Raw genomic sequence first — 22576 nt, 5'->3', positions numbered from 1 at the left:
TAGCTAAGATGTTCAATTCCCCCAGCGCTGCACAACCAGATATAATGGCACCTGAGTGAAAACAAGCCAATGGAGATTTAAAAATAGCACTCCTACTAGGAGCAGCTGATAATTTTTTATCCATTATTCATGCAGCATTTCTGGAATATAAATTTCCCACACTATTCAACTTTGTGCTTCGTCCTTCTGAATACTGGCTATTCATGTACCATACATCAGTTTATTAGGAAACTAAATGTTTAAGCAAGTTTATAAATCTGCACATTTAATAAAGCAAGTGATAAAACCTCAGTTTAATTATATTTTAACTGTCTGTTGGAAGGAGAAAGAACACTGTTTCAAAGCCACCCTGATACCGAATCAGCTATCATTAATTATTAATATATTCAATTTATCTGCAGAATCTCAAAACTGCATTAGAGGAAAATGTTTTAAAGTCACCCTTCACTAGCAACCATGCTAACCAATATTTACTTAATTAGTACCCCTCCCTCCCACAACAAAACAAATAAAAAAAGACCTCCATCTGAAAGTAGATGCAATTTTAACAAAAAAGCAACAATCTAAATTCCATCACTAGAACAGAAAAGCACTGGATAAAAATGTCTTTCTCCAACAACCATTTTGGTTTTGAACCAAGCAGGGAAACAAATAGCCTCCGCCTCATCTTACCCCCTTCCTCTGCATTTAGCCCCAAAACAGAATGTGTAAATACTGAAATTCAGGACTTATCAGGGAAAGGGGAGGAAGAAACAGAGGGCTCCCACAATCTTGCTCTTCCTCACAACTAGCATCAGAAACTGTTTGAAAATTTGCATTAAAAGGATTTGAAATTCAGAGCATATGCAAATAATGTCAAACCAAGTTGCCCTGAAATGCAAGCTTTAGATGTTTTATTTTCAAATACTTCACTGAAATCATCATGTATTTTGATCTTCTGTGCACAGTAAAGTTAACGAGGATAGTCAAGACATTAATCAAAAAGCTAAGTTAGGTTTAACCAATGTCCAATATTTTGGAGACATGCTTCTGATTTCACAAACACACCCTTTATTTTGGAAAACACCTCATTCAGAGAATCACAGTTCAGAAATGAAAGGGAGCCATATTAGCTCTTTTTGTGTCAGAATACACCCTCAAATTACCATCACCCACCCTCTAGCCATAGTGATGGGAAATTCAAATTTAGCTTTTAAGCTAAATTAATTCTGGCTGTGGCATTAAAAAAAATATCCTTCAAATGGAATACACATACCACAAGGACCCATTAATATTTACTAACCACAGATGACAAGGGAATTCTCCCCCTCAAACAATTGATTTTGTGTTTAGAATGCTATAAAAAACGGAAGACTTTAGATTAACTAGCCACTCTCTCTTTCCCCAAAGGCACACCCCTCATTTAAGTTCTACCCCCAATGTGGTATGTTTATCCTCTCTAAACAGATTCTCCATTAACTAGATTTAAGGAAATATATACTTGCATTCCAATACTAACACGTTGATGTTTTAGTGTCATCCCAGAACAGCATAAGGAATTATAGCACCTGGTTTTTAAATTGATTCAGATTTTTAAGTGCAGTAAAACAGGCTTTTATGTAAACCCAACAGCCCATCTCACAATTAACATGGTTGTAACTTCACGATTATCTCAAGACTATCTTCAATTAAAGGGACCTTCTCTGAGCAAACTGAGAAGCACCATTTTTCTTCCATTTAGAGTGGTATTAAAGCAGGCAATGAAAAGCCTCGATGGTTGGTCTCTTCAAATATTAGCCCTGCCTAAATCATTATTAAAACACCTGCCACACCTCCTCCCTTCCCATCCCTCAATATTTTAAATATTAGACTGAAATTCAAGGCAGAAAAAAAAATAAACAATTTAGCCTACATGCTGCAGGGGAACTGCAATGATCAAGCTTTTTTTTTTTTTTAAAAAAAGGGGGAGACCCAGTTTTTTTTTACATCCAACTATCCTTCCCCTTCAGTGGTCTAGATTTTCTAGCACCTTCCGATTTCTGCTTCGTAAGAAAAATAAGAAAGGCCCCAGCTGATTCGATCTCCTGTTTCAGCAGCATCCCACCTCCTGAATGTCACCACTACACTGAAGATATGCTGGGGGGGGGAGGGATTCCTCTCCTTTGATCCTCAGCAGCAATTTGGACTTCAGAATCAAATGCTCTCCACCCCTTTCCCGCAAGGGTTGTGGAAATAATGGCGAGGTACAAAGGGAGCCCAGCACATCTTCAACGCCAGCAGGACAGACCCTCGTGGGGCAGCTCCTGGTTCCTTTAGAAATAAAACCAAGGCAAAATTAAAGCCTTTCTCCCCCTTACCCTAATCCAGCTCCATTTCAGGGCTTTGGCGAGGAGCCTTTTGTCAAACAGAAGCAGCCAGGGGTGGAGGAGGAATAAGGCACCTCAGGTCGTCTTCTCAATCCCAGGGGCCGACCCCGTCCCCCCAATGCAGCCTCCAGAACCCACAACGGTGGCTGCTGGATAATTAAGGGGTGGGGGCGCCCTTTCCCCCAACAGCTGCCCCGAGGAGACCCTGGAGCTTCCCCCCTTCAGGCACACCCCCTTCAAAGGGAGGGGGCTGAAACCCCCAGGAATTATCAGGTGTGTCGTGACATGGAGCGGGGGGTGGTGGTGGTGGTGGTCCTAAAACTGGGTCATAACTGAACTCCACCTGAAGGCTGAGCCTCCTGAAGGCCTCTTGTCGGCCCTCCGGAGCGACGCCCGCGCCCACCCGCGGATTTTTGCGAGAGGGGAACCCCTCCGGGGGTGGGAGAAGGCCTGGTGGAAGACACGGCGTCTCTTTTTGCAAGCATCCTCCTTTCTTCTCTCTTTGGAGGCGGCTCTGCTGGGGAGAGCAAGTACGCGCCCAGCTACCCTCGACGGGGGCAAATACCCACCAGCAGCAACAAGGGCAACGCTCCGGGAAGGGCAAGGCCGGTTCAGGGGAGCGGAGAGCGCGGCCCGAGAGGCGGATGGCTGCGGATTCAGTTTGGTTAGAGTTATCAAGAAGGATGAAGTAGGGGACAAGATGGCGGAGGCCTGAACGTTCTACCGGCTCAACCCGACCTATTCTCCCTCCTCGCACCAGCACCGCTTTGTAGGAGATTGAAGACAGGCTTACTGAGAACTAACCAGGCCGATACCCACCTCGTCGGATCGGGCTCGGGCCGCTCTTTCCGGATACGAGCTTCCCGGGGGCGGAAGGGAGTCCGAGGCGGAGGATGGAGGCAGATTACGCTAACCCCCTCTCCCGGCTTTGTAATTTGTCCAAGGCCCGATGTGGCAGCCTCGGCGTCTAAGCACCGACTAAACGGCCATCCGGGTCCCAGGCCCCGGCGGCGGCGGCGAAGCCACGCCCCTCTACGCTACATGAGAGGAGGGGCTAAAGGGAGAAAACCCGGAGGAAGGGAGTTAAGAAGCCGATTGTGGAGTTACCTTCCGTTAGCGGGCCGCGGGTTGGTGATTTGGCAGGATCCGTGTCAAGGCGCAACGGCCTGCGATGCACGGAGGGCTCTTTTAATCTTCGATTGCAAAAAACATTTTTTACCAATTAAACTTAACGGTAGACATTGTAGGAGGAGAGCCGGGTTAGTCTATGGTGTCAAGAAAAAAAATCAGGAAGAGTCTAACAGCACCTTTTCCGACTACAGTAATCCATTTTCTTAAAAGGCATACACTCACCAGCTTTCCAAAGCTGCTGCCTTTTAATAAAATGGGTTAGTGGGAAAAGCTGCTCCCGGACTCCTGATTTTTTACCAAACAGGAGAGGACTCAAATTCCAGCAAGATTATCGATTGCGGTCGAGCTGAACAGCTACTGGAAGTAAGCATACTTTTTGCAAAAAACGAATATCCTCTTGTTTATTTACGAAGGGCTTCCTTGCCATTAGCGTATTGCATGCTAAAAGGAGAGGGCTTGTTTTCATGGGACTTAGGGCCATCCAAGGCATGGTTAGATATTTGAAATGGTTAGATAGGCCTAAAATGTTTCTTTCAGAGCAGTAAAAGGAATCCATCCAAAACGTCCGCAGGCAAACAAGCTTCAGAGAGCACCAAGGACCCCACAGTTAAAATTCAACCCAGTGAGGTATTTCAATAATTTGGTTTCTAGTATGCTTCTACTTACCGGACAATGGTAATAGTAATACTAATAACAATAATAATATTAATAATAATATTAAATCATCCCAGGTCCTTGGGAAGGACTCGATAGGTGGATAAAAATGCCAAATCCAGTCTAAACAACTGGCTGTGTGGCCAATAATAATAACATCAAAAACATCTGCCAGGCTATCCCAGCTCCTTTACATGGACAATCTGAAGCTGTGTGGAAAAACACCATCTGAAATACAATCGCTGCTCAACGCTGTCCAAATATACAGCCAAGATATTGCAGTGTCACTGGGTTGAGATTGGCGGCTATAGAAATTAAATAAATAAAAAATGGAGTTTGGACTGGACAGATATGCCACTCTTACCATCGGTAGGGGAAAAATAGTGAAAACTGAAGGAATCAAGATGCCCTGTGGAAATAACATCAAGAGTCTGGATGAAGAAGATCACTACAAATACCTGGGCATCCTTGAAGCTGACAACATCAAGCACACTGAAGTCAAGAAGAAGGTTAGTAGTGAATACATCATGAGAGTAAAGAAGATCTTAAAGTCCAAACTCAGTGGAGGAAATACCATCAAGGCAATTAACACCTGGGCAATTCCAGTCATTAGATATACAGCTGGAATAGTGGACTGGACTCAAGCTGAACTAACAGCCCTGGGTAGGAAGATTAGAAAAATAATGACGATGAATCATGTCCTTCATCCACGAAGCGATGGTGACAGGCTCTACTTACCAAGCAGCATAGGTGGGCGTAGAATGTTACAAGTACACCCGACAGTTGCAGAAAGAAAAAGGGCATTGGAAGAATATCTGAAGGTCAGTGAAGGAGATGCACTGAAGCTACTACACCATGAAGGCTTACTGAATACCGAAGAGACCAAACTGGCCTACAGGAAAGACCAAATGAAGAACAGAAAAGAGACATGGCAAGGCAAAGTATTACATGGCCAGTACACACAAAAACTAGCAGGCAAAGCAGATAACAACAGGACCTGGCAATGGCTAAGACCAGGAAAGTTGGAGAAAGAGACAGAGGGGCTAATTCTGGCTGCACAAGACCAAGCCTTAAGAACAAATGCATACAAAGCCAGAATTGAGAAGACAGCAATGGACAGTAAATGCTGCCTCTGCAAAGAAACTGAAGAAACAGTGGACCAGCTAGTTAGCTGCTGCAAGAAGATCGCACAGACTGACTACAAACAACAGCATGACAAAGTAGCAACGATGGTGCATTGGAATATCTGCAAGAAATACCATCGGCCTGCAAGCAAGAACTGTTGGGCCCACAAAGCAGACAAAGTAATAGAAAAGAAGCTAAAGTGCTCTTGGACTTTAGAATTCAAACAGACAAGCACCTGCCACACAACACCCCAGACTTAATAATCGTTGATAAGAAAGACAAAACAGTTTGGATAATGGACTTTGCAATACCTGGAGACAGCAGAAGAGAAGAGAAAGAACTGGAGAAAATCACAAAATATAAAGACCTGCAAATAGAAGTAGAACGACTGTGGCAAAAGAAAGCAAAGTTAGTACCAATAGTTATAGGCGCCTTGGGTGCAATCTCAAAACATCTGGAGCACCACTTGAAGACCATCAGCATAGACAAAATCACCATCAGTCAATTGCAAAAGGCAGCTTTACTTGGAACAGCTGACATCCTGCAACTATATCTTTTTAACACCCTCAAACAACAACATCTGCCTATCCCAGGTCCTTGGGAAGGACTTTAGGTGGATAAAAACGCCAAATCCAGTCTAAACCTCTGGCTGACTGACCAACAATAATAATAATGCCTGTGTTCACTCCTTCTGGTATCATAGTGGAGGGGGCTCAAGCGGATATTTTGCTCCTGAGTTGCTTCAGAAAAAGGCCCTGAATTCTGAATAAAGTTGTTATGGTGTTGTTACAGTGAAGAGAATATGGCTTGAAATAATAGCAGTGCATTTCTGCATTGTTACCTGTACCAGCCCAGTTTAAAATCCTTCATGTGTTTTATTTATGAACCCTGATTAATGCTCCTGGCTCTCAATTTTACATGACCTGGGCTGTATTTACATTATGCACAGCATGTACTAGGCAACCACATGGTAACTGGGTGTGTTGTGCAGGACCACAAAGTGAATTGGGTCAGTTGGTTCCTTGACTCTGAATAGATTAACTGGATGGTGCATGATGTGCTTTGTGTTCTTGGCGAATTTAGCATAGGTGGTACTCTCCAATGTCTCGTCTTTCCATACTTGGAACTTGCTGGGGGCAACCGAAGTCTAACAAATGCCATAGGTGCTCGGCTAGGTAAGACGATTATGAATTAACCAGGAAGTGAAAGCTTATTCCCATGGCATCAGAATGGAGGGAAACCTGGTCCAATGTGTAGAGAAGACACCAGGCTAGTAGGGGAGGAAGGAGCAAGGCTTTGCTTTGGCCAAAGAGAAAAAGAGACAATGTGAGGGATGTTATTTATTTTACAAATGTGTGCAACGATGGCATTTGCCTCCTTCTCCAACCCAGCCTATAGAGCTCTGGGCCTGTGGTGATATACTTCTGGTGGCATGTGTGGGTAGGTTATATGGTTCTTCTCTCTTCTGTTCTTCAGAGAGGATTAAGGAAGGTCTGCCACTGTTTTCTTTGGAGCAGGGCCAGTTGGGACCTCATCCTTCTCTTTCATTTTTTCGTACATCAGGATTCTGCAGCAAGAAGCAGAAGAAAATATGAATCCACAGAGGGCCCTTTTTTGTTTTCTGCTGGTTAGCTCCTCTTCCTCTTTGAAGCCTGGTGGTTACAACTCTCTTTATTTCAACGTCTAATTTTACCTTGGGGGAGGAGGATTAATATTAGGGTTAAATAATTGGATTTGGGGAATCCTTGCTAATCTTTTCGCCTTGGAGATCTGTCCACAGATTCCTAACAACTGCAGAGACCTGCTTTTAAACCTGTTCTACCTCTGGCCAGTTCATACACTAGTATGGTAGGCGACATGCCAACTTTTAAAAAATATTGTTATTGCTTTTTTAATTAATAACAAAAAGAAAAACAAAACACAATAATACACTATCAAGAAGAAGGAAAAAACATTAAAAAGTGCTATTACAAAAGGGTGACAAAAATACATTATAATGGTAAATAGTTATCAGACCTATATATATTTATCTAATGCAAGTATTATTCAGATGCATAGACATTTGTATGACTATCACACGCACATATATATATATATTAACCTGTCTTTTGTATAAATGAGTCCCATATGACATCATGCCAACTTGAGGAACTTCTGGGCCTCTAGATGTTGCTGAACTTCAGCTCCCATCAGTCCTAGCCAGTGTGGTCCGCAGTGAGGGATGCTAGGAGTTATAGTTTAGCAAAAATATGGATTCCATAGGTTATTCTTATATGGTGATGGAATGTGTCTACGAAGAGGAGGTGATGTGAGAGAGCAAGGCTATCAGGAGGGAGGGGGTGCATGCCAGGAGGAGGGAGGAGGCAAGAGGCAGCACAGTCCGCAGGGGGAGCATGGGAAGCGAAAGAGGTTCAGGGTAGCCACCCGCTAGAATCTCCCAGGGTATATCCACTAGTTGCTGTAGTATAGATTTAGTCTGGCAAGATTCTGTCTGCCAATGAAGGAACTGGACTCATCTGGACTGTTTCACCGTTGTTCTTGGGCTGGGCCTGACTTATACACACATAATATATAGGAATTAGGACAAGTTTGCAGCGTGGTGTGGGGAATGCATACATTGTACTTACATTTTAAGGATAGCTGATCTCTTTCCCAGCATCACAGAGACAAAGTCCCGGTAACAGATGGTTTCGCTCATCCCTCCTGTGACCTCAGTGATCATTTTTTTCAGTTCTAGGTGGGTCTTGGCTGCACCCAACTTTTCCAACATCCGCTTCAGAGCCATGATATCTTGAGGGAGTAGGAGGCACAAAAATGAACCACAATAAAAAGGAAGAAATAAGGCATACGAGATGTACCAGCTTCTAAGAAAATATGGAATTTTTCAGGTGGCAAATGCCTTTACATGTATTTCTGCTCCCTGGATAGAAAAATAAGTGACAGGTCAATCCCTGCCAACTTCTACAAAGCCATTGCTCTTTTGGGACTCCTACAGCAATGCTGGTCTGGATCCAGCCAAGTGATTCAGTGGCATTACAAAAATAACTTGGAAGAAATCTAACATCTCCCTAACTTAAACCCCTTTTAGTCCCAGACCTGGTCCTGAGAATGATAAAGGCTACGAATGGATTGGACTAATGGGCAAGCTCCACCTGGATTAACTGAATCCAAAAGGTTTCCAAAATCCTCTGGTTTCCAGCACAATCTGTGTTTTCAAACATTTTCCTCCAAACAGTGCCTAAAAAGAATGGCAAATTAAGTGCCAACTCTCAGGAATCAATAAAAGGTGAGGCCAGGAGATGAGTAAGAACTACTTTAGTTAATTTCAGGTGTGGGGAACACATGCAAGGGAAGCTGTTTATTCACTGTACAGGAGAATGAAGTTACACACTAGTCAAACAAACAGAGATTTGAAATCATAATATCAGTTGGTATGCTGGAACCTTGGTTGCTGTTATCCTTTATGTACACAGCTGGATGAGGAATGCCCCAAACTTGCATTTTCTGTGTGTGCAGATATGAACATGTGTTTCTGTTCTCCAGGTGATGGTCTCAGCTCTTGGTTGTGTTTGGCTTTAAAAATGTCCTCTCTACAAAAAGCTACAAAAAATTAGTAGGGCTAGCTGTATTATTCCACTTCAGGTAAATCTATTTGACTTTAATCTCATCTTTTCTCCAGAGGTTCAAGGGGGCTTATATGAGGATTAGCCCCCAGATAATGGCCCTGTGAAATAAGCTCCAAAATCATCCAATTTCCATGGGTGACAGTGGATTTAAACCTGGGGCTGCCCGGTCTTAGACCAACATCTTAATCACTGTACTGCCCTCATTCACAAATGTATGAACATTTAATATTTTTACATGTTTTTTGCGGCCCTTTTTTTTTCAGGCCTTTCAGTCTTTGCCATGTTAATCGTCTTAACTTAAAACTTGACTGGTTTTAATTCTTTGGTTTTGATTTAATTATATTTAAATAATTTTCATGCTGGCTTTTGTAGTTTAAACGACTTGGCTTTTGAAAGCAACATGCTTTGTTTTTTCAGCTCTTCCTCTTTAATGATATCATTTTTTAACTGTATGATGCTTGGAGAGCTCTCCATGTATATAAATGCGAAATAATTTTCTATAGTGTTGCCAAAAAGTGACATGGGTGCAAACATGACGAGGTGAGGAATCAAGCTTGATTCAGAGGAAACATTATTTTACCATGGTTATTATTGATTAGTAATAAGAACAACTGACAAAGCACGGGACTTGAGGACTTCATTCTTTTAAAAATGCGATAGAAATGGATTTGATCCAATCCATATTTCCTGAATTAAGATTTGGATTAGAATACAGTTTCCTTTCTAATTGTGCACCTCCAGATTTAGTAATGTAGGGCCTGATTCAAAAAGCAGTCCAAAACGCCAATTCATATGTATATTTTTGAGTGAGTTTAGAAATGTTTGTTTTGAGGACGCATATGTTTGAATATAAGTTTAAAGTAAATATTTAATTTTGAGAATGTGAGGGTTGTTTTTACAAAATGGCAGATTGATGCAGAAATAACACCAAATGGAAACTGCAAAAGATTTACAAATAGATCGACCGGTTCAGTTTTACACTAAATTGTAAATCTATATTTTTTGTACAACATGGCAATTTCGTTTTTACAACTGTGGTTAATTTTACATATCTTGGATGAGGAGTTCCTGGGAGTATAGGATAGAAAACAAATCTTAGCATATTTCTGTGTGTCTGTGTATGGTCTGAATTATTTAGGGAGCAGGAAAATTGTGGTGGATACGGAAAAAATACCTATTTGTGCACCCATATGTGTGAATCTCACCTGTCAATAAAACTTACCTATATCACCTTGTGCATTGAGATCAAATTCCATGTACTTTTCTGCAAAAGAAAGCAGGTCAACAGGACATTATAACTGACTTACTAAATCAGGCATAAAGTCTATCCAATCCACCATAAGTTCCAATAGTAACTGCTCAGATGATCCTATGAAGAAGGGATCTAGTCCTCAGATTTAGATGTATACTGCACATGAACATGGAGATTTTATTCTGTCTTATGGTAATTTGACTCTTCTGTGCTTGGGTGCACAAGGAAGACGGATTATGAGTCAATGTAATCCTATCTCTCTCTCTCTCTCTGATTTAACTCCCCTTAATAATACAGTAGCATGGAATACGGAATAAATGAAGCTTCAGTGTAATGTGAAGATGGGAGGATTAAAAGAAAGGAGTGGCTGCAAAGCATAAGGAAACAGATTTTTTAAAATCCTGCCTTTATTATTTTTATAAATAACTCAAGGCAGGGAACATATCTAATACTCCTTCTCCTCCTATTTTCCCCACAGCAACAACCTTGTGAGGTGAGTTGGGCTGAGAGACGGACTGGCCCAAAGTCACCCAGCCGGCTCTCATGCCTAAGGCGGAACTAGAACTCACCGTCTCCTGGTTTCTAGCCTGGTGCCTTCACCACTAGACCAAACTGGCTCTTCTTTCATTGATTCATTGATACACCAAAGGAGAAGAGGAAAAAACCAAGTAATTGACTTGAGATTTCCTGATTGACTTGAAGTCACTTTTTAAAAATGCCTCCAGAGATGGAACACGCACTGTATATTTGTTGTTACTCAGTGTGGAAATCAGACAACTAAAGGCACCTGGGATTAGCCTCCTTCCCCCAAATCCCCCAAACGAAGAAAAAGAAAATTAAGACATTCCCTACCTTCCCCCCCCCCCCAGATTAGACTAATGAAGATTGAAAAAATTTACAGGGCATGGAGCGCTGACTGGTTGTTGGAGTGAAACAAGTTCCACTCAAGTTGTTTACACCGCTTCTGGATCGGTTCAACATTTCATTCATTCATTCATTCATTCATTCATTCATTCATTCATTCATTCATTCATTCATTCAGCACCTGAGCTGTTTTATTTCTGGGTCAGATGCCTCGTGAATGGCTTTGAAGCCAGTGTAGAGCGGGAAAGGCTGGGGAACTTGGAGATGGGCCATTTCTCCATTGAAATGAACTCTTTCCTCTTCTCCCAGTTCCTGGTCACCAGCTGCATGGGCAGGTCCTCTAATGGGCTGTGGGCTTGCCAGCTTTGCATCTCCCCCTCAGTAGGCCAGGCAAAGCAAGCAGGGGTGAAAATGGATACGATCCTGATAATTTCCTCCTTCTCTTTGGCAGGGAAACTACATTGGTCTGAAAATCACTGTCCTCACGTGTTCCTCTTATTGCATCTCTAGAACAAGGATTGTGGAGCTGTTGCCCTCACATGGGAGAAGCTGCGTTCTCCAGAAAGCATGATGGTAAGCAGCAGGAAAGGGAAGATTAGCAGAGAAGGGGAAAGATCCATGTTTGGCCCTGGTCTGATAGTTACCTGCTGCTGCTATTGGGGACAGCAGTGGTGCTCTTTAGCAAGCGAGAAAGTAAGAGAAGGGGCAATGGAGGGGAAATGGCCAGGGAAGGGGAAGGATCTGCACTTGACCCAGATGCTTGGCAGTGGAGGAGAAAGGCAGGCAGAGAAGGAGAACAATGAGTTGGGGAAAGCAGGGAAGACTGAGATTGAGGCTTGGGAATAGCTTATCAGTGTGAATAGTGACCTTATGGAAGACCTGCTTTTAGTCTTCCACAAGATCAATACAGGTAGTCCTCGCTTAACAACATTCATTTAGTGACCATTTGGAGTTACAATGGTGCTAAAAAAAGGGACTTACAACTAGTCCTTGCACTTACAACTGTTGCAGCACCTCCATGGTCATGTGATTGCAATCTGGGTGCTTGCAAACCAGCTCACACTTAGAATGGTTGCAGCGTCCTGGGGTCACATATTCACCATTTGCGGCCTTCCTTCTGGCAGGCAAAATCAGTGAGGAACTGCTTGATTCACTTAATGACTCCATGATTCCCTTAACAGCCGCCACAAAAAAGGTGGTAAAATCGGGTCCGATTCGCTTAACAGCCATCCCACCTAACAACCAATTTTCTGGTCCCTATTGTAGTCGTTAAGTGAGGACTACCTGTATTCCTCATACCAAACCTCCAGCCTACAAAAGAATGGACAAACTGCAAGAGAGATGTTTAATCTTATGGCAGCCATAGTTAAAAGGGACAGAGAGCCCTGCGGTTGGATGAGAGAAGGTAGTGCTGAAGTGGGCCAACTGATGGGCTGCAGATTGCTGACCTCTCTGAGGGTGCCCTTCATGTGGCACTGAATGTTCACATACAGGAATTTTGTTCCATTTTCTGATGGAAAACACTTTTCCCACTGGATCGCTCTGATCCAGCTTCAGTCTGCCTTAGTAGCGGGGCTGGCAATGAGGTGGAAGCTCTGCTATAAGGAGATGTCCTCTGCAAAGGGTCAGTGGGGTATCTTTGAACTAGGGCAAGGGGGCTGTATGGATGACTCTTGAGTCAGCAGAACTGAAGTCAATCATGGATTATTTCTCAACTATTGGGGGGATTGGGGAGTGGAAACTAGCAGTGTGGAAGTGTCTGGAGAAGTGTGGGAATGAAATGGGGTTGATCGAATCTTGTTCAGAAGCACTCCACACTTCAGTCTGTTGTTGCAAGATTCAAAGGATCCAAGGATCGGAAGGGATCTCCATCTTCTCGTCCAGCCCAGGGCTGGAATCCTCAGGCCACTTACTTGCTGTACCTTCTAAAAGCTGTCTAATGTTCTGACCCTCCCATCATTTAAAAAAATTGGAGTAGATATATTTTACTCTGCTAAGCTGCAAAATCCCATTCCACAACCCCCATTACTTCAAGTCCTTCACCAATGTCACTCACTTTTAAATAGTTCTAATTTTTCAGCAAGGTCTTCATCCGTGCTGTATTTTGGGCTCTCCAAGAATTCCTGTAGAAGGCCAAGGAGGAAAAAAAAGGAGTTTAGAGTGGGAAAGCAAGGAATAGGTCCTAAACAGAAAGCAAAGAGGCAATGTTAGGGTGGGAATAGCATTCAGCATGTCCTAATGGGAAAATGGCTGCTGATCTTAAGACCTGTTAAGACCATGAAGACCCAATTCCATTCACACTTACCTGGAAGTAATTCTCATTGAACACTGAATAATATTCTAGTACAGTGTTTCTCAACTTTGGCAACTTTATGATATGTGGACTTCAACTCCCAGAATTCCGTAGCCAGCCATGCTGGCTGGGGAATTCTGGGAGCTGGAGTCCACACATCTTAAAATTGCCAAGGTTGAGAAACACTGCTCTAGTAGATATAACGATATGGTATGTTAGCCATTTCTTCTTTTTTATTCTGAATGAAGCTGAATAAATGCTGAGGAAAAATGGAACATGATTGATGGTAGTAGGTTCGTAGCCTGGGGATTAAAACGTGTGTCTAGCCTTCTGCCCAAAGGGGTGTGGATCCCGTTCACACACTTCAGATCAAGGCTGAGTAATTGCCTCCCCACCCCAGTTTTCATTAGATTTAAGCCTTTCATATGAAGAGGAGGGGTTAACCTTCCAGATGTTCAATTGTATATCATTGGGCGTATGTATTTTGACTTCTGTTTTTAAATGGAATGAGAGTAACTTTGACTACAAACCAGTAGGGGTTTAACTAAGAAAGTGATTATTTGATTCCTTTGAAAATATGGCAAGTTCTTGGTTCTAATTTCAGTCAGTCAATATTCTGTTACTTTCCTTGATTTAATTGCAGCAAGATATATTTGAAAGACTCCGGGGTGAAGGGTTTCAGTTTAAACCCGATTCCCATGAGAAACGTGATCCTTTGTGGTAACGACAGTTTAAAAATGGCAGATAAAAGACTGTTTTGGGAGAACCTAGGCAGGTAAAAGAATTAATATTTAACTGAACTGGTCACTAAAGATTCTTTTAAAGTTTTGAGACACTTCAAAAAGAATTTGGATTGCCTAAAAATTCTCAGTGGCAATATATCTAATTAAAACATTGTTGATATTGCAGTGCGGCCTAATGCATTGCCAGCTGCTGAAATTTCTAAATTACTGGGCATGTTAAGAAAGGTCTTGGTGGTGTCTAAATTTAATAGGCAGGGTCATTGGGGAGGGGTGTCAAAAGGGGAAAGATGGTGACTGTGACCACATAATGACAGCCATTTTAAAAAGAAGTTGGGGCTTCAATCACATAGTCACAGCTGCCATCTTGAATTTTTGACCCCCCCCGAATATAAAATTGTATTTTTTACACACATCGAGATGTATCTTGTTCTATTTTAACTTTTGTTTCTCTGTCTGTCTGTCTGTTTGTCTGTCTGTCTACCTACCTACCTACCTACCTACCTACCTTGTACTTTTACAAGTGAAATAATAAAAATATTATTAGGGCATCAGTTTGAAGAGGGCTGCCATGACAAAACTATTTTCACACTCTTAACAGGTCTGCCTGAGCACAAAACCCTTGCCATTTTCTGCTGATATTCTTATTGATGGTGAACATAGAATAATTCTGCTGGAAGACTTGTGAGCGTCGGATTGCTGTGTCCATCAGCAAGGAAACAGAATGTACATCAGATTTCAGGGAAATATGTTGTGATCATTTTTACTCAGCATTAGAGTCTTGATGAGCTCAGAATGTTGAAGGCAGAATGACTCTGTCCTGGTCAAACCCCATGTAGAATTCTGTGTCCAGGTCTGGGCATCCCAGTTCAAAAAGGATAGTAAGAAATTGCAATGAATTCAGAAGACACCAGCCAAGATGGCTAGAAACGGAGTCCTATGAGGAACAGTTAAATGATATGAGTTTGTTTAACCTACAGAAAAAACGACTGAAGGGAGATATGATAGCAGTCTTCAAACATCTGAAGAAGGAGTGGACTTATTCTCTAGTGCCCAAGAGGGCAGAAATAGCACTAGTGGGTTAAAAATTACAAGGAAGGAGGTTCAGGCTAGATATCAAGAGAAATTTCCTGAATATATGAGCCAGTGGAGCAAGTTACCACTTGAAGTGGTGAGTTTTCCTTCAGCAGAGGTAGAGGTCTTCAAGCAGAGGTTGGATAGTCATCTGTCAGAGATCCTCTACTGGATCCTGCATTGAGCAGGGCATTTAAAGGTATCTTCCAAGTCTATGATTCTAATTATTTATAAAGTTGGAATCAAAAGTTATTGGATTCACATCTCACCTACATCATAAATTTATGGGATTCCTACTACTCCTTAACCTAACCCCCCTATCTACAAACAGTAGTACAGACTTTAAACCCAATGTCCTCCAGATGTGTTGGACTTGCAAGACCCAAGATTCCCAGCCAAAGTTGAAGCCAATGGATTGCACGTCAGAATAAAACCCTGTTGAAACATGAACTCAACTTGGCAGCCTAAGCTCAAATCAATGACTCTGTAGGTTTGCTGTGAATGTTGAAAGGCTATGAGAGAGATGTGGTCATGAACAATCTCCATGGAGAATAAACCTGTGTGGATAACATTGATCAACCTTTCAAGGTTGTCATAAGGACTGTTACGACAAAGTATGTGTGAAGCATTTCAATCCAGGGGAACAGCATATAGAAATCCCTAATGCAGTTATGCTGGAGATTAATATGAAGCCTATTCTTCCTTTATATTCAGGAGACCTATGGCATGTTTTTATTCAAAGGGTAATTGCTGCTCAGAGCATGCTCATTTTTTCTCCCCAGCTGTAGCGTGATTCTGGGGAAGCTGCTCCAAAGCCTTTTGAATTTGAAGTGTTGCCTGAAACCTCTGGATATGCTGGGACTACCATTCCCCAAATCCTGATAAATTCTACCGAATCCTCAGAATTAGGAAGGCAGTAGTAAATAATTCTTAGTGAATTTCACAGGACAGAGCAAACACACTCTCAGCCCTTCAAGGTGGTCCAGACAAGCATTAGCCATGAGCACCAACACTACCTTTATTGTAGGGTTAAGTGAAAGAGTCTTGCCAATCAAAGTATGCCTCTCCTTTCTGTCCAAGAAACAAGGGAGAGTCCCTTCTGTTGTTTGCCATACTCCTATTCCTTCTGTGGGCTAAGCTACCTCTTATCTGATCGTTGCCTAGTCTGCGGCTCCTACTCCTCTTGTCTCTGAAGGACATTCTCACAGACCATTACACACACTCAGGGTTGCTCTTATGACCCAGCACCAACATGGCAACCCAGCGAAATAAAATAATAAAATAGAAATAGATGTCAGACAAAATCCATTAAAGAGATCAATTTGATAAAAATGTATATTGGAACAAAATTACTTTCACTGATTGCCCAAAGAGCAGTTTCTCATCTGGGTGCCCCCCCCAAGAAAGTCTTTTCTTTGTTCCTTCCTGTTGGGAAGGGTATGGTCAACAAGTCCATATTTGATTTTGTGTAGTGTTGTCTTTGAATCCATATTTCCCAGTAGGTATCTGCCTGTGAATAGCGTTTCTCCTGTGTTTCCATCACCAGCAAACCAGAGATCATCTTGAGTGCTTGTTTGGATAATGTTATGGTATAAGTTAGCCACCAGGGGGCAGCTAAACTATGGGGGCAGGCAATATTTTGGGCCAGGGACAAACTAGAATTTTAAGAGTGTTGGGTGGGTATGTTCACAACATAGCCACAGTGTAGATAACCATTCACATAACACCTCGAGGTGAAGAAGCCCATCCTGCTTTTAAAAAAATGTAACAAATCTTCCAGAAATTTCAGATGTACAGCCAGGAGATTCAGCTGCATCCTTAAGAATCAGGAGGAGTCTGGTAGTTTTCCATCTAATACATTTTATTAAAAGGCAGAAGTTCTTGGGGTCTACGGCTCATTTCATCAGATGCCGTGGAGTGACTAGACTCACGTAGGATTTAAATTGGGAGGAAGCTTGGGGGAGGGGGGAGAGGAAGAGGGGAAGGCAGAAAATAACTATTTTAGAAAAAAAGAAATTGAAAGTGAGTGTGAGATTGCTGAACTCACATCCATCAAAAGGTTTCAGGCCAAAAGGTCTTCACAAATACAATGGCTTTTCCCCCCTTGTCCTCATGTCCTCTGTCCAGCAGGCATAGGCTTAATATCAAATATTATCTGACTTTTTGGGTGTCTTGGGGGGGGGTTTGGACTGTTTTCACAACAGTAGTCATTGAAACTGACATGTATTGTGACCTTCAAATCTAAGATCGCTTAGATTTGAAGTACATTTTTTTTGCAGTTTTTCACTGTAATTTTTGTGGCTGATGCCAAGAAAGTTAAACGGTTATGTGTCCTCCTTTTCCGCAATTGGTCCTCCTTTTCAGTTGTCCATGTCCTCCTCTGCCTGTTCAGATATCTGGTAACTCTAGCCTCACGGGTAACCCGCAGCTGCATAACCAGCCAGTCATTCCCCACCTTATCCCGATTTAAACCCTCCATCATTCCAACTTGTTAGTTGGAAAAGATGCTGTCAGACTCCTCCTGATTTTCAGCTCTCATAGACTAACACTGCTCTTCTCCTACAATATTCCTAACATTACAGGAAATCTACAGTAGCATTCATACTGTAAGATGAAATGTGGTAAGGACATGATGGAATAACTATAGATCGGTACAAACAAAAAACCCTAAGGAGAACATAGCTCCTTTAGTTTTGGAGATATTTTGGACATCTTATGAAAATAAAGACCTGAAAGGGTATTATGCTCTAGATAATTTGAAGACGTTGGTTGACATAAATAGCTTTATATGCTGATCAACGTGAATTGCAGAGGTTGAGATTTGCAGCAGAGTGTATTTCTTGGTTTGTAATCTATTACCTGAATGTCTCTGCTCAGGCACTTACTAATGGGATTATTTCACCAGTAATTTAAATGCAATATGGAACCTGAAGGATGTCCTTCATTTCCCCTATTCTTTAATCGAATGCTGGAACTTTTGGCATAAGATAACCGGATGAAATCTACAGTATCTGGTTTGCTGAAATATAGAAAAGGTGTTATCTCCAGATTATATGTGTGCATTGTGTGTACAGGTTGTCCTCGATTTACAACCACGACAGGGGCCGGAAAATTCATTGTTAAGTGATGCAGTCGTTCAGTGAGGCATCATGTGACTGCACCTGATTTTATGACCTTTTTTTGCCACTGTTGTTAAGCGAGACATCACATAACCGTGACTTGTGACCTTCCCTGCCAACTTCCCCATTGACTTTGCATGTCGGAAGCTGGCTGGGAAGGTTGCAAATAGTGATTACGTGACCATAGGACATTGCAACTGTTGTAAATGCAGTACAGTTGCCAAGTGTCCAAATCACAATCATGGGATTGCTGGGAAACTGCAACAGTTGTAAGCATGAGGACTGGTCGTAAGTAACTTTTTTCAGCACCAAATTTGAACGGTCACTAAATGAATGGTCATAAGTCAAGGACTACCTCTGTGTGTGTGTTGTGTGTTTGTGTGTGTGTGTGCGTATTCAGCAGTTACAAGAATCTTTACCTGAGTTTGTTGAAGTGATATAGCTGTATGGTAAATATTCAGGTATACAATAAATTGGAGTAAGTGCAACTCCCCCTGTTGTGGGGAGATGGGTGGGGACAAATCAAATAATAATAATAATAATAATAATAATAATAATAATAGTGCCAGTTGGCAACAAACTGTTTTTTGTTTATTGATTGGAACTTGCTAATTATGATCCTGTTTAGTGGATAAAAACACTTCAATACATATCACCCAGATAAAACAGGGTATTAAAAGATGGATGAAAATAACCCTAAATTTGTGGGGAAGAACTAATGTTATAAAAATGAATTTTGTATCAAGATTGGTACGTATTTATTTAGGGAGCAGAATCTATGTTTGGACCCAAAGTCTCCCAGGGAGCTTCTGTGGTTGAAGGGGGACTAGAGCCCAGGTCTTCCCACTCCTAGTCCAATACCTTCACCACTAGACCACACTGGCCCTTTGGGTCAGTCCCCCCTTCTCAGGCCAAGAATCACATAGGGAGCTTTCATGACTGAGGGTAGATTTGAACCTGGTCTGACACACAATCCCTAGGTTTGCAAAATATCTTCTTCATCGTCATCCAAAGGATATTTTACTCAGCTCAGTTTTCTGGGTTGGCGTAAATGAATTGCTCGGGCAAGCGGGCATCTGGGGCTCAAAAGTGATTGGTTTATGGTGCAGGGTGTGGTGTGAACACAATCTGAGTCTTACCTTGTTGATGGAGTCTAGCAATTCCTCCTGCTGAGCCTTCAGCGCCCCAAAGGCCTTACCTCCTAAAGGAGGGAGAAAATATTAGCAGCCATACAGGGACATCTGCACGTCTGTCCCTTCCTTCCCGCATGTTCCTCTGGACCTTTCCAGCATTTACAGTTCCTCTTTCAACTGCAGTTTCATGGGGTGGGGAGAGACATTCCCCTGCTTGGTTTTTGGTTTCTGTATGTCTTGAGCAACCAAAGAGGAACTAAACCAAATATTCTGACTCTGCTTTTCTGTTGATTCTCCCCACCCCCCTCACCCTCCAAGAGCAAAGGGGAATGGGAGAGGTGAAAACAGCTACTGGAATAAGAGGCTATGGCTGCAGGGCAGAGATGGACATTGCAAAATTGGGGATGGAAGGAAAGAGGGGCATTCAGTCTTGCAAAAAAGAAAAAAATGCATCAGCTTAAAAGAATTTTTTTGGGTAAGGGTGGGAAACTTCCACATTCAGGAGTAATTTTTGTTGTTTCAAAATATCTGCCCAGAGTGAGAAAGAGGGTAGTGGTGATCGGAGGGCCATCAGCCCTTTGAGGTAGTCCAGACAAGAAGTACCAATCATGAGTACTAACACTACCTTTACTGTAAGGTTACAGTAACAGAATCTTGCAAGTCTGAACAGACATTGGTCCCCCGCTCGCCTTTACAGTCCAAGAAACTAGGGAGAGTCTCTTCTGAGATGTTTGCCACACCCACATTGCTTCTGCCTCTTACCTGACCTCTTACCTGACAGTTGCCTAGTCTGCGGCTCCTCCTCCTCCTGTCTCTCAAGGACATTCTCACAGACCATTACAATGGCTGCCCAGTGAGCCATTCAGGGTCCCCAGGCTATTCCGGGGTACCTTTAAACCTACTGGTGGTCCATAAAGCAATCTGGTACCCATCGGTCTCCCTCCCTAAGCTGACTTTAGATATTTTAATTAGTAAGAAAAAAAGGAGCTGGTATGCTGAAAAGCAAAATAAAAAAGGCTCTGCCATCTTCCTTCCTTCCTTCCTTCCTTCCTTCCTTCCTTCCTTCCTTCCTTCCTTCCTTCCTTCCTTCCTTCCTTCCTCCACTCCACTCCACTCCACTCCACTCCACTCCACTCCACTCCACTCCACTCCACTGAGGTCTCCTGCATAGAGTTTTTCAGGGAAGGGGCTAGGAAGGGGGTCAAATGATGTCAAGTGTGTTGCGACATCATTGGCAAAAATATGCAAATGCTGACTTTTATGTTTCATAACTTGAATGTGACTTTTAAGTGCTGACACTCTGATTATTTAATTGTTTTATTTTCAGTTTAGCTCAGCATTCAACTATTTAAATTTAAGTTTGCATAATTTGTGTGATGACCTCTTGATGCCCGTGACATCACCAGGGCCACCACTGTGGTTCTTCTTCCTTTTAACTGTGTCAACCCCATTTCAGAACATCACCTGTTTTAGGGTAGAACATTCCTTTTCAGCAGTTGCCCCACAGAAATTTGGTGATATGTTCAAAGGGAACTTTGAGCTTCCAGAAGGAAGCCTGGAGAAGACACGACAGCTTAGGGTCATGGCTTGGCCATCCATTCCATATAAAGAATAAAAGAGAGAAGGCGAAAGCTTAGAAAGTCAGAATCAGGGTTTCTCAACCTTGGCGACTTTAAGAGGTGTGGACTTCAACCCCCAGAATTCCCCAGCCAGCCATGGGGAATTCTGGGAGTTGAAGCCCACACCTCTTCAAGTTCCGAGGTTGAGAAACACAGGTCAGAACTGAGAGCTTGTGCTCTAAGGCAGAGACAGACAATTATGGAGCCCCTAGGCTGCCGGTGGCCACTGAAAGCCATGGGGTCCCTGTCTGGAGACTGCTAGAACTTGTTACCATTTGATTCTTTCTATGGGACATGATCAAACACATAATTAAAGAGCAACCCTATCAGGAGAGAATGAAATCTAAACATAAGTTAATATATGCAAAATTAATTTTAATTCTTGTCCTTGACCCACCTTCTCTCTTTAGAGCATACTTGCTGGCCTGTCACGCAACATGCAACACTGGAACACTTGTGCACCTAGTTGTAAGGCTTCCTGCCCTGGGTGTCTGCAAGACATACTCAAAAAAGTCAAGTTGGCAGCTGCGATGGTGCCATTGAAACCCTGTTGGCCGCCATAGTGACTTTTTTGACCATATCCTGCAGACACCCCTGCTTCCTGCTTTTCAAGGTGGGACTGTCGCCATGCCTCGGTCGGAGGCTTTGAGCACTAGCTTGTTCTAACAGGATGTCATGGCCAGCTTAATCAACTGAGTTCCAAGTAAAGGAATGCGCCTTTGCTTACAAGAATATCTGCTCATGAGATCCAGGGGTTGATAACAGCTCCAGCCCTTGCTCAGCTAAAGCTCTGCGGGTCATCTGGGAGACCTCCTTAAGTAGAAGCCTTTGGGGTTTCCCATTCACCTCCTTTCACAACTCTGGGTCTTCTCCCGCGCTCCTGCTTGGCAAAACCTATCCAGATTCCCTTTTCGCCCAGTCTTTGGTGTCTTCCACTCCCTCCCTCCCTCCGTGGGTCCCTTTGGTTCTTTTGCCGTTAATCATTTCTCAATGCTCCTCTCTTTCCACACCTCTCATCTCTCAATTGCAAGAGGCTCCGCGTTGCTTCCCTAAAGACACGTCCCCGAGCAGCTGGTACCTTGTGGATTCATCGGCTCACTTGTGCCTTTGCCTTTCCTCCCAAACGATTCCCTCGATTCCAGAACACCGTTCTGCTCCGCTCCGCTCTGCTGTCCCCTTCTGAAGCGTTGTCTTTGTAGAGAGAGAATGCATGCATGTATGTGTGAAGTGGCCACTTCCTTTTTCTGCTCAGAGAAACCACAGTTCATTGACGCTCACCCGCTCACCCGTTGCATGTGTAGTAGAAGAAGGCTTAATGTTTCGGGAAGCCTCATGCTGCAGAGAACCATGTGGGGGGAGGATGAAAATGACAGGCCCACCCTTTGTGCAGAGGGAGCAGGTGGAAACTCAAGGCAAGGCTGGGGCGAAGGGTGGCTGAGGGAGGGATGGGGGGAACGTTCCTAGCAGCTGCAAAGTTTAACAGATATCTTCAGATGTGTAGCATCTCAAGTTATTATGCTATTTAAATACATATTAGCTAATTCTTATCCACTGCTGCAGGGTTGTGAGAACTGCATTGTATGGTTTAAGGCAAGAGAAGG

At 42.9% G+C, this 22576-nt stretch overlaps 2 protein-coding genes and 1 long non-coding RNA gene across 4 annotated transcripts in view; 1 reads left to right on the top strand and 2 right to left on the bottom strand.

Annotated features, from left to right (window-relative positions):
* PRRC2A (proline rich coiled-coil 2A) overlaps positions 1–3316 on the bottom strand; it is a 41889-nt gene extending 38573 nt beyond the window's left edge. The window contains exon 1 of one of the 2 annotated variants that reach the window (XM_088128587.1): positions 3165–3316. The gene's annotated coding sequence lies outside the window, so the exon portion shown is untranslated. The remainder of the gene's footprint in view (positions 1–3164) is intronic. The other variant, XM_088128588.1, reaches the window with a different exon arrangement.
* Positions 3317–3454: 138 nt separating this feature from the next.
* LOC112541840 (uncharacterized) lies at positions 3455–19393 on the top strand. The gene is made up of 3 exons (XR_003085773.2): positions 3455–3839; positions 11449–11570; positions 14632–19393. It is a non-coding gene; the product is annotated as an uncharacterized LOC112541840 (long non-coding RNA).
* On the bottom strand, positions 6583–22210 carry AIF1 (allograft inflammatory factor 1). The gene is made up of 6 exons (XM_007437897.4): positions 22054–22210; positions 19363–19424; positions 13054–13120; positions 10104–10145; positions 7883–8045; positions 6583–6822 (listed from the first exon to the last, which is right to left on the bottom strand). The coding sequence occupies exons 1-6, from the start codon at positions 22064–22066 to the stop codon at positions 6738–6740; spliced, it is 432 nt and encodes a 143-aa protein (XP_007437959.3). The 5' UTR covers positions 22067–22210; the 3' UTR covers positions 6583–6737.
* Positions 22211–22576: the final 366 nt, after the last annotated feature.

The sequence above is a fragment of the Python bivittatus genome, unplaced genomic scaffold (genome assembly GCF_059951505.1).
Source record: "Python bivittatus isolate LINGU-HERP-01145 unplaced genomic scaffold, Pbiv_v1 ctg000750_np1212, whole genome shotgun sequence".
Lineage (NCBI taxonomy): Eukaryota > Metazoa > Chordata > Lepidosauria > Squamata > Pythonidae > Python > Python bivittatus.
Note: the sequence above shows the minus strand (reverse complement) of the source record. Positions and strands in the feature narration are given on the sequence as shown.